The following is an 11,812-nucleotide window of genomic DNA, read 5'->3' as shown; positions in this document are numbered from 1 at the left end:
TATTAGGAAATCCATTAAATCAAAAACACATTATGGGAGAAAAACAATGTAAAAGTACATGTCCCTGTGTGGAAAAGTCGCACCACTGTTAAAACATAACTTAACAGTGGTTTATCACACCTGAGTTCAAGTGAAAAAGGTTAGAAATACATTTCTAAAGCTTTGGGACTCCAGCAAACCACAGTGAGAGCCATTATTCACAAATGGTGAACCTATTCAGGAATGGCCAACCAATCAAAATGACCCTAAAAGCGCAGCAACTACTCATCCAAGAGGTCACAAAAGACCCCACAACAACACCCAAAGAAATGCAGGCCTCACTTGCCTCAGTTAAGGTCAGTGTTCATGACTCCACCGTAAGAAAGACACTGGGCAAAAAAGGATTGCATGGCAGAGTTCCAGGACAAAAAACTAAATGAAGACTTTGGAGTGGACTTTGGAGTCCTGACCTGAATTGTATTGAGATGCTGTGGCATGACCTTAAAAAGACGTTCATGCTGGAAAACCCTTCAATGTGGCTGAATTACAACAATTCTGCAAAATAAAAGTGGGCCACAATTTCTCCACAGCACCAATTAATAGGTGTTTTTTTACTCCCTTAATAATAATAATTTTAATTTAAAAACTGCATTTTGTGTTCAGTTGTGTTACTGATGACTAATATTTACATTTGTTCAACGATTTGAAACATTTAAGTGTGACAAATATGAAAAAATAAGAACAGTATGTGGCCTCCTGGAAAATAGTATTTTTCCTTAATGGAAAAAAAGTTTGTGTTAGTCAAATAAAACCCAGCAAAAGTAAAAATACAAACACTGAGGCTTACTAGATTTTCCCATTAAGTCTCTCAACCAGAAAATATTATCTCAACAAGGTCAAAATGTATTCATGCGTGTCATCAATTAACAAAGAGGTCAGTGTTATTTTTACGACAGTGAAAGATCATAAGAGTGCAAAAATGATGATTTCAAAGACAAACAAGCTGACCTAAGGCAGTCTTTTACTGGTCTTTTCCAACCTTTTACTGGTCTTGCGTAAGCCTAGAGCCTTTTTGTCCTACCATGAGTACTCCACTCACTCATACATGTTGCTAATTCTCCAAAAGTAGAATGTTACATTAGAATATTACAACTGTTATGATTTTGGTGCAGCTGCTCCTACAGTTGGTAGTAGCCAACACTTTCCATTGCATTGTCTGGCTTAACGTGAAATGCCTGAGAATATTTACTTGGAAATGAAATCCACGTAACCCCGGAAGTACCACTCGAGGTACGTAACCCTAGTTGGGGTTCATTGTGTGAAACCACTCAATCAAATATATGACTTTTGCTCTGTTTATGGATGACAAGCTGGTGTGGAATGACTCCAGGCCCTTCCTCCACATCCTCCTCCTTTCCCATCATCCTCAGGGGCAGCAGAGGCCTCCCGTGTTGTGTTGCGGTGTTGACGGTTGGGCAGCAGTGTGGTCCGCTTTTGTCTTTGGTGAGGAAGTAGAGGAGGGCGTTGAGCCAGGCGTTGAAGGACGCCAAGGGCCTGGTGATCTTGTAGCACATGGACACCATGGTCATGGTGTGGCATGGAACTCCCTTGGTCACCTTCAAGAGCAGGAAGATGGTCTTGGTGACGTGAAAGGGGAAGAAGCACAAAGCAAAGAGGAGGGTGATGGTGATGATGGTTCGGATTGATTTTCGTCTGCGGCTGGCGTACGGCGAGTTGGTGCCCAGGAAAATGGAAACGCCTTCTTCCCTTCCTGGCGACCCGGGTGTTCTGTTGTTCCCTCGTCTTCCGAAAGTGCTCCTGTCCACGCCGGCGTATCCTCTCCGAGAAGAAGGCTGAGAGTGCAGCGTCTTGAAGATGGTGAGGACCACGTGGGAGTAACACCAGGCGATGATGGAGAAGGGGACAAAGAAGCCGAGCAAGTGGAGAATGATGCCATAGGGGACGTAATCTGAGAACTCCTTGTCTATAGCGTCATCCCAACAGTTCTGGTACTCCTCAAAGGAGTACTGAGTACTACCATTAGAACTTAGCGCTAATAAATCATCAGCACTGCTCACATTGTGGCCCGGTGGTCCTGGCGCTCTGGTCACATGACCGGTCTGAGCAAAGCGGAAGATGGGACAGGTGAGCGCAAAGACAACAATCCAAACCAGGATACACGTGCATTTCACCGCTTTCTTGGTCTCCAGACTGATGACCTTCATCGGGTGGCAGATCCCCAGGTATCTGTGCACAGAGATGCAGGTGAGGAAGAAGATGGAGCCGTAGAGGTTGAAGTAGAAGAGGAAGCGGACCAGGCGGCACATGAAGTCCCCAAAAACCCAGCGGTCTCGCATGACGTAGCTAGCCACCAGGAAGGGCAACGACAGGCCGTACATGAAGTCCGTGGAGGCCAGGTTGACCATGTAGATCAGTGAGGCGTTCCAACGCTTGGTGCGGCGGAAGGAGCGGTACAGGACCACGGCGTTGAGTGAGAGGCTGAAGATGAACGTGAAGGAGTAGCAGATGGGGAGGAAGATGTACTTGTAGGACTCGTCGATGCTACAGAACGGTGGCAAGGCCGCGGCGGTGGCGGGTGAGAAGGTGCTGAAGAGGTTGTGGGGTGGAACTCCGCCTCTGGGTGTCATGGTGGAGGATTTAGTGACGTTTGGCAGCTTGGAGGACCTTGCCTTCTTTCTGTCTCGTCATTATGATCCTCTGTGGACCACAGGTGCTTGTTCACCTACAAGTACAAAAGGGACACCTCACTAGGTTTGTGTAAATAAATCAAGTGTTTGAACTTTTGTTAGCAGCATCACATTTATCTCTTTAAAGACACAGTAAGAAAAATTTGTAGGATTTTTTTTTCACTTAAACTTCATGCATGATGTGTCCTTTTTGTTTAAATACAACGGCAAAAATGGTTAAAAATTATTACATTTGCAAAAAACACAACTTGAAAGGTGTCCTGGCTGGTCCACCGATATGATAAGGGTATGTCTACATAAACACGGACATTGGCAAAAATTATTACATTTTCTATACACATTTTTGCATTGAAAAAAAAATTAAAATTTTAAGTTTAAATGTGGCGGCACGACGATCTAGTGGTTAGCGCGCAGACCTCACAGCTAGGAGACCAGGGTTCAATTCCACCCTCGTTTGCATGTTCTCCCTGTGCATGCGTGGGTTTTCTCCGGGTACTCCGGTTTCCTCCCACATTGCAAAAACATGCTAGGTTAATTGGCGACTCCAAATTGTCCATAGGTATGAATGTGAGTGTGAATGGTTGTTTGTCTATATGTGCCCTGTGATTGGCTGGCGACCAGTCCAGGGTGTACCCCGCCTCTTGCCCGAAGACAGCTGGGATAGGCTCTAGCACCCCCGCAACCCTCGTGAGGAAAAGCGGTAGAAAATGAATGAATGAATGAAGTTTAAATGTGGCGGCACGGCGGTCTAGTGGTTAGCAGACCTCACAGCTAGGAGACCAGGGTTCAATTCCACCCTCGGCCATCTCTGTGTGGAGTTTGCATGTTCTCCCCGTGCATGCGTGGGTTTTCTCCGGGTAGTCCGGTTTCCTCCCACATGCCAAAAACATGTGTGACACACTGTGATTGGCTGGTGACCAGTCCAGGGTGTACCTTGCCTCTCGCCCAAAGACAGCTGGGATAGGCTCCAGCACCCCCCGCGAGGAAAAAGCGATAGAAAATGAATGAAGTTTAAATGTTATTTTAGGCTCACTGTGTGAAAAATACAATTTCATATGTGACGCTACACTGAAAAACTGGTGAAATATAAAAATAAAAACAAAATTACTGCTAAATCCTACCCTGGCCTGCCAGGGGTTATTAAAAGTATCATGACTAACTTTGACTCAGACTTGACTCAGACCAATGGAATAGTTTTAGGTCAGAAGTGGCCCTCCCCATCACCGCACCTCCCCGACTCTCCTTTTCGACCGCTGACTCGGATCTTTGCACAGCGCCTTTCACCTCCTGTTGTCCACAGCGGATTCGTGTTTGCCTTCCTGTGTACGAGGGGGATGCTGCTGATTCAGTCCCTTCTCACCCCATTAACTCAGCAATAAGTAACCACACATCCCTGCCCCGGGTGTCACTCTGTACATTCATCCTCCTCACACATCAGTAATTCCAAAATAGATGCTCACTCTTACACGGCATGCAAGGACGTACAGCGTTATTTCATGTCATGTTGTTTTAAACACAACACTCACTTGTTTGACTTGTTTGTGTTAGCCTCGGGGGGTAATAGAGGCACTTGAGTATAAGTGAATTGGGCTAATGTGTAAACCATAGCATGACACATTAACACGAGCAACACAAATAAGGTGTAAAGGCCTCATGACCTGTAACATTAACATGTTGTTACAACCTGTGGCGTCATTACATGCATCCTTTGTACATCGAAGAATTGAACAATTGCCCCCCAACATTAAAGACACCATCCAGGGTAGACATGGCAACAAGAGGCAACACTTAGTGTTTGATTGAATCACTCGTGGGCGGCACGGCGGTCTAGTGGTTAGCGCGCAGACCCCATAGCTAGGAGACCAGGGTTCAATTCCACCCTGTTCTCGGCATGTTCTCCCGTGCATGCGTGGGTTTTCTCCGGGTAGTCCGGTTTCCTCCCACATTCCAAAAACATGCTAGGTTAATTGGCCACTCCAAATTGTCCATAGGTATGAATGTGAGTGTGAATGGTTGTTTGTCTATATGTGCACTGTGATTGGCTGGCGACTAGTCCAATGTACCCCGCCTCTCGCCCCAAGACAGCTGGGATAGGCTTCAGCAACCCCCGTGAGGAAAAAGCGGTAGAAAATGAATGAATGAATGACTCGTGGAAATTAGGCATAACTGACTTTCGGATTAAATTTCAGGATGAACCAAAAATGCAGCATAACCTTTGACCTTCTCTTAACTTTGAAATACATATCCAACTGTTGAATGATTCAGCACTTTTTTGACAAGAACCAATAGAGCTCCTGATTAAATTAGAATTCTACCTCACGCTGTTCACATTTTGACATCATGAGATGGCGTTTAACAGAATGTCCGCAGATGGAAGTGGACACTGAGCTTACAAAGACAGCTTTAGCAGGCATACTGTAGGCCTTTCAAAAAAAGTCATTCTGAAATTTCACCACAAAGCCAAATGTCCTTAACTTTTGAGTAAAGTATACAGAAAAACTAGTAGTTCATTAGAGGAATAATGCATATCTATGACTTCATTTGAACAAACTGGTTGGATATTGAATTAAAAAAAAAAAGAAAAGTACCCCGGCCGGCCGGGGTGCAGGGGGCTCATAAATACCTGCATCTCTGCAAAGACGCTTACCTTTGCCGGCGGTTACTTGGCCTCCATATGGCTGCGCTCCTGACATGTTCCCCCATCAGAATAAACACGAGAAGCGAGAGGAAAATCATCCACGCCTTCACTTCGTCATTGAGCTGAAAAAACGTCCTGGGAAGTCACAAGTTGGAAAGACACGACCTTGACAGTTTGACCACTTCTGCCTTCACCTTTTTCTGGTGCTCTTTGCAGCGTGTTGCTATGGCGACACAGCCCCTCCCTCTCTGGGCCTCATCGTGTCATCCCCTCTTCACCTGTGTGTGTGTGTGAGTGTGTGCGTGTGAACACAGGTCTGCCTCTTAACTTGTTTTGCAGCCAGGAACACACACAAAAGGAATGTTCATATACAATTTACACCAAAATAATATAAAGTTTGTATTGGGAAATGTCAGTGATTTAGGTAAAAAAATATACACTAACACATATACTTGGCTGCACAGTGGATGAGTGGACAGAACGTTGGCCTCAATCAAGAGGATTGAGGATTCAAAACACTTGTTGAAAACTAAGTGCATATATGAAAATAATGTCTCAATATGAGGGGAACGCTGCTGTATTTTAAGGACTTGCTGCAAAAAGACCAGGCAAAGTTCTTATATGACAGGAATACTGCTATTGTTAAGGATCTACAACAAAAACACAACCCCACAAGTTCTGTGACAAGATCTTCTGACAAAACCAAGCTGCTGTTTTAGAGACAAAATGCAAAATCTCGCAGGACACCACCAACTGTGGTTACAGACCCTTACGCTGTAAGTGAATTCCTGCAAAGTAGGATTCAAAATTACTAAATACATTATTTGTAGTCGGGCCACACGGTGGATGAGTGGTTAGCATGTTGGCAGGGCACATATAGACAAAAAGCATTCACACTCACATTCATACCTATGGACAATTTGGAGTCGCCAATTAACCTAGCATGTTTTTGGAATGTGGGAGAAAACCGGAGTACCCGGAGAAAACCCACGCATGCACGGGGAGAACATGCAAACTCCACACAGAGATGCCAGAGGGTGGAATCGAACTCGGATTCTCCTAGGTGTGTCCACCGTGCAGCCTTAAAACTGGAATTTGAAACCTATAAAAACCTGTTAACACTCACGTAGTCTATTAATAACACAACAAGATAAGCAAATAAAGGCAAAATTGTGCCATAAATGTAAAAAAAAAACTGAGATTTTAGCATATCTTGACACACATTGGATTGATATTAGCGTGGATAATTAATTAAAAAATGTGACTCTGTGGAAAAAGACACCTCTGTACTTGAGTACGAAAGGAAACAGACGATTTTCTAACTCAAACATGGAGCTGCCTATGGACAATTTGGAGTCACCAATTAACCTAAGATGCATGTTTTGGGAGGAAACCGGAGTACATGGAGAAAACCCATGCATGCACGGGGAGAACATACAAACTCTACACAGATATGCCCAAACTGAGATTTGAACCCAGATCTTAGCATGTCAGCCTATCTCCATTGGAATATCCCAAAGATATGCATGTTAGGTTAATTGGAGGAATGTAAATTGTCTATAAGTATTAATGCAAGTGTGCATGATTGTTTGTCTATATGTGTGCCCTGTTATTGGTTAGTGACCAGCCCCGCCTCTCAGCCCAGGTCAGCTGGGATAGGCTCCAGCTCACTCGTGACCCTAATAAGGATAAGCACCATAAAAAAAATAATTAATAGATATTTATCATGCAGTTAAAAGAGAATGTCAATATTCATCATGTGACTTGTCAACAACCAGGACCAATAAGAAGACTATACATAACACAGGCTGTTTTTCTTCAAAGTGGTTGTCACTTTTATGTATGAATTAAAAATGGTCGTACATTTTCATTCGGCACGAATAAAAGAAGTGACATTCATGGCTGTCACTACTCACGTCCTTAGCGTGTACACACACACACACACACACAAAAGTCTCAGACATGTCATCAACAATATGCAGACATGTTGTTGTTGACAGGCTATACATTCAATGATAGCGATAAACGGTGATGATGTCAATGACCATTAGTAGCTATATTTTTCCAAATTGCTATCATTAGCTTATATCAAAGATAACTAGTGCACATGCGTGCATTAGGTCAGCCTACTCAAAGTGGGTATAATGCTTGCAAAACGTTTGAAGGTTGGAGCCCTCAAGCAGTTGTGGGGCATGAGTGGGCATTCTTGGTTCTATGTTATAAAACTGTTATAACAGCTTCCCTTTTATATGTAAAAACATTTAAAAAATGACATATACAATCACTTTCCATTTGTAATAATTCCCTTACTTCCATGAAAAAGACAAAAAGTCGTCCTCGGCACAACTAGTGTTTTTGTATCGTCACTGGAAAAAAAAAGCTGTGCAAAAAAAGGCGCCACGTGTGTCAAAAGGGGGGACCAAAGTTAGCTCCCACCGGGGTGTTTGCCCAAAGCAGCACACTCACAATGTTGTCAAGGTGTCACCCTCAGCTGGGACTACTTAGCAGCGTTCCGAGGGAGGTTAGATCCTGTACCTCCAGCAACATGGCGTCCTGCTCCGTCCTCAGCTGGTCCCGGATCTGGAGGCGGCTCACCAGCTCGGTGCTTAAGTCTGAGGAAAGTTTCCATTAGAGAACACAGAGAGATGCTCCCCCCATTAAGGACATAGCAAACACCCCCTGTGTATCAAGAGCCCGTCGGATCTACTCTGACCCCACACACCCCCAAGCTTGGACTGTTGGACTTGGACTGTTTTCTCGCCTAGCATCGGGGAGAAGGCTCTGCAGCATCCGCTGTAGAACAACCAGGTTTAGAGACAGCTACTTCCCCCTAGCCATCAGACTGCTCAATGCCAAATAAGCCCATCTATCTGTCCACACGCACAACCAAAACTTTAAATTATTGTTATTTATTCTAAATTATTTGTAGAAATTACTGTTTACGCTGTACATTGTTGTTCATATTTGATGTAATCTACTTATCTATCTAGTGGTTAGCACGCAGACCTCATAGCTAGGAGACCAGGGTTCAATTCCACCCACGGCCATCTCTGTGTGGAGTTTGCATGTTCTCCCCGTGCATGCGTGGGTTTTCTCCGGGTACTCCGGTTTCCTCCCACATTCCAAAAACATGCTAGGTTAATTGGCGACTCCAAATTGTCCATAGGTATGAATGTGAGTGTGAATGGTTGTTTGTCTGTATGTGCCCTGTAATTGGCTGGCGACCAGTCCAGGGTGTACCCCGCCTCACGCCCGAAGACAGCTGGGATAGGCTCCAGCACCCCCCGTGAGGAAATGCGGTAGAAAATGAATGAATGAATGAATTACACGGGAGCCAGGCAACAACATTTTGTTGGCAATTTCACTGCTGTGTTATTGTGCAATAACAATAAATAAAGTCTATGTCTATGTGGTGCTTATGTGTGTGTACCTTGTATAGTTTGCCTGAGGGAGGAACACATAGCATTGAGCTCCTTCATGGTGAAATTCTGCAAATCACTTCGCTCCAAGTGTCTCCGTTGGACGATGGGATCGCTGGTGGCTGCCGTCTAAAAGGAAAGGGAGGAGCTTGTAGACGGTGGTTGGTGTCAAAGTAGAGGACATGTATCCGTCTTTCCTCACCAGTGGCTTGTGGTCTGCTCGCAGTCTGTCTCGCAACTTCCTCCAAGTGTTCCGGAAGCCTCTGGATTTGGTTTTCTCTGGCTTGGCAGCAGGCTGAGGGTTCTTGTGAACGGGAATGGTTCCTCTCTTTTCCAGCAGGGGGCGACATTCAGTAGGAGAGACAAGAAGACAGGTTGAAGTTTGCACTGATCCAGGCTCACCACAAATCAAATCAACTTTATTTGTATTGCATTTGTATAAGAAATACAACACAAAGTGATTTACAGAATTAAAACAATTTCCACAATTAAAAGGAAAAAACAAAGAAACAAAAGAAAGCCCCTCCTTCCCACCCTCCATACTAGACCCACACACGCACACACACACACACGCAATCACACAATCACACACAGTAGGGAGACATGGCATGGCACTGAGGAGCAAGGAAACGCCTCCTTTGGGGCCGTGCACACTGGGAGGAACTGCAGGCCGTGCCATCGGAGGACCAGCACCCGGGCCCCCCCGACTCCGACAGACGGGCGGACCCCCACATTAAAAGGGAGGAACCCCCAGCCGGCCGGGTCGAAGGGACCCAAGGATGGCACCCCCCCTGAGGAAACACATATATGGGCGACATATATGGTCGACCATTTTTGTTGACTTAAATTTGAGACACAAAAAGGTAAAAAGTCCAAACTACATGAACGTTAGCATAAGCGGTCAAGAAGGCATTTCGGTTGTGTCAACAACCACTTATGTACCCATGTTGCGTTGTTGTCTACCTTCTTGCTGACGTCATCCTCCTTCTCCTCGTCTTCTTCCTCACTTTGACTGTCATTGATGAAGCACAGCTGCAGGTTCATCTGCGTCTGCAACCTGGAGGACATCAACATGACTCTAAAGTCCATCTCATAACAACGCTATGATAGATATGCGTGTCGGTACCGTGAGCTGAGGGCCGTCATGTGACTGTTGCAGGCTTCATCATCGTCGTCATCGTTGTTGTCATCATCCCAGCTTTCTCTTCGCCTCCCTCGCTCTCCTGTCCAGCTGACGGGTGCTCGGCCTCGCTCCAGAGAACCTCGACTCTGACAAACACGGTCAAGATTAGAAGCATAGTAATCAGGATCAAGCTAACATCAACTCCACTACTTGCTTGACAGCACTCACCTTTGCCAATTTCTCCTTCTTCTCCTCTTCCTGCTTCTCCAGCTCAGCGATGCGCAGGCTGAGCGCCTCCCAGTGCATGATGGGAAGGCCCAGGTTGTCCTCGCCGTAGCCTTCCTGCCAGACCAGCGCCGCGCCTTCTGAATCCTCATCATCATTGTCATTGTCGGCGGCCTCGTCGTCACTCCTCATGCCGTCATCTGCCTCGTTGCTCTCTTTCTCCTCGCCCTGCTGCCTTTGCCTCTCCTTCTCGCCCTCCATCGCTCAATCTAGACGGGAGGAACAAGCAGCAAAGTGTTATGACTGCATTCATCTATAGCACATGATAAGCTTCTTCTCAGGCCTAATGGGGCATGATGATCAAGGGGAATGATGCACCAAATAAAAATAAAAATGGGATCCGTTCACCCATTTTCTCTGCTGCTTATCTTCACTAGGGTGGCAGGGAATTGGTGAGATCATGAACAATTTTTTTGCACTGAAATGTCATCTTATATTGTTACTGTGGGCAAAATGTACTAAAAACAAATTTAAAAAAACAGACAAAAAATAGAAAAAAATCTGATTCAGAATTCAGAGTTCCAAATTGTACACTAACACAACAACACTTTTGAACACTTTTTGAGCTCATACGTGCGTTCACACTTAAGTATGCAGTGCAACGCCAGTACCCGGATGTTCCACTCAAAACGCCTCAAATGGTGAGTGTGCAACGGTGGACACTTACCACCCTCAATCGTCGCCATTTTGGCTAAAGGAGAGAATTACAAGTACAAGTGGATAAATATTGCGTTCGTCATTTCCTGTAGGTGCGCAACGACAGTGATGAATTTGCACCACACTGTCAAAATTCGCGCCCTGAGGAACTAAGTACACAGTGGATACAGCATGTATTGCAATGTGTAGAAGTGAGGGTGTTTTTTTGACGTCTTTTGTTGTTAAAAGAAAGTTTAAAACAAACAAACACAGTCGAAGAACAGAATTGTAGTGAGATATTAAGAGTTGACTTACCACTTTCCGTGTGATACTTTAGTATTCCTAGCTACTGTTGCCACATAGTTCAACTCCTCATCATATTCCTCCTCCTTCTTCTTCTTCTTCACTCACATCTGAGACTTCTAACTTTTACCCACTAAGGAGTGTCGCCGTCGCCCAAAAATGTGCTCATTCCTTGGGAGTCAGTCTGCTATAAAGGCGGAGTTGTTGGGTGTTGGGGTGGTTTGGCTTGGAATTCCTCACTCTTCGTGCAAACAATTCCCACAAAGGATTCAACAATCTTCAGGAATTCGCGCAAAGAAACAAACAGGCAAGACGCAGACTTAAGAATAGGCCCGTTTCCGGTAATGTTTTCAAAATAAAAGCAACAGTATCCGTGTCACTTGATACCCCGTAAAACGGTGGTTTTGTTTCTTTTTGAATCCAGTTTTGTGGGCATCTATTAAATGACTTAAAGTGATCGACGCCATCTTGATTATTGTACAACTCTGACTTGAGTCGTTGTCCTGTTTTCCGTTGAGTAATCAATGAGAAACCACAACTCTCATCCACCAATTAGCTTGTTGGCTTCCTTGCTCCAAGATGCGCAGTACACACAGTGAACTGGTCGTACGCACACTGGAAATGTGACAACATTTTTGCTATTTTCATGGTTGGACACATATAGACACACATAGACATATAAATACCACTGTCTGACATGTGTGTTTGCATGTTAACGTCA

At 44.9% G+C, this 11,812-nt stretch overlaps 2 protein-coding genes across 2 annotated transcripts; both read right to left on the bottom strand.

The window, feature by feature from the left end:
* Window positions 1-19: 19 nt before the first annotated feature.
* Window positions 20-6,891, bottom strand: si:dkey-6n21.13 (P2Y purinoceptor 3). Its single transcript, XM_058068028.1, has 2 exons — window positions 5,335-6,891; window positions 20-2,722 (listed from the first exon to the last, which is right to left on the bottom strand). Exon 2 carries the CDS (start codon window positions 2,625-2,627, stop codon window positions 1,308-1,310), a length of 1,320 nt encoding a protein of 439 aa, XP_057924011.1. The 5' UTR covers window positions 2,628-2,722; window positions 5,335-6,891; the 3' UTR covers window positions 20-1,307.
* Window positions 6,892-7,030: 139 nt separating this feature from the next.
* On the bottom strand, window positions 7,031-11,463 carry si:dkey-6n21.12 (schwannomin-interacting protein 1). Its single transcript, XM_058068065.1, has 7 exons — window positions 11,104-11,463; window positions 10,096-10,361; window positions 9,871-10,013; window positions 9,708-9,801; window positions 8,947-9,072; window positions 8,756-8,873; window positions 7,031-7,937 (listed from the first exon to the last, which is right to left on the bottom strand). Exons 2-7 carry the CDS (start codon window positions 10,351-10,353, stop codon window positions 7,813-7,815), a joined length of 864 nt encoding a protein of 287 aa, XP_057924048.1. The 5' UTR covers window positions 10,354-10,361; window positions 11,104-11,463; the 3' UTR covers window positions 7,031-7,812.
* Between the last annotated feature and the right edge of the window lie 349 nt (window positions 11,464-11,812).

Source organism: Doryrhamphus excisus, chromosome 3 (assembly GCF_030265055.1).
Source record: "Doryrhamphus excisus isolate RoL2022-K1 chromosome 3, RoL_Dexc_1.0, whole genome shotgun sequence".
NCBI classification, from domain to species: Eukaryota; Metazoa; Chordata; class Actinopteri; order Syngnathiformes; family Syngnathidae; genus Doryrhamphus; species Doryrhamphus excisus.
Note: the sequence above shows the minus strand (reverse complement) of the source record. Positions and strands in the feature narration are given on the sequence as shown.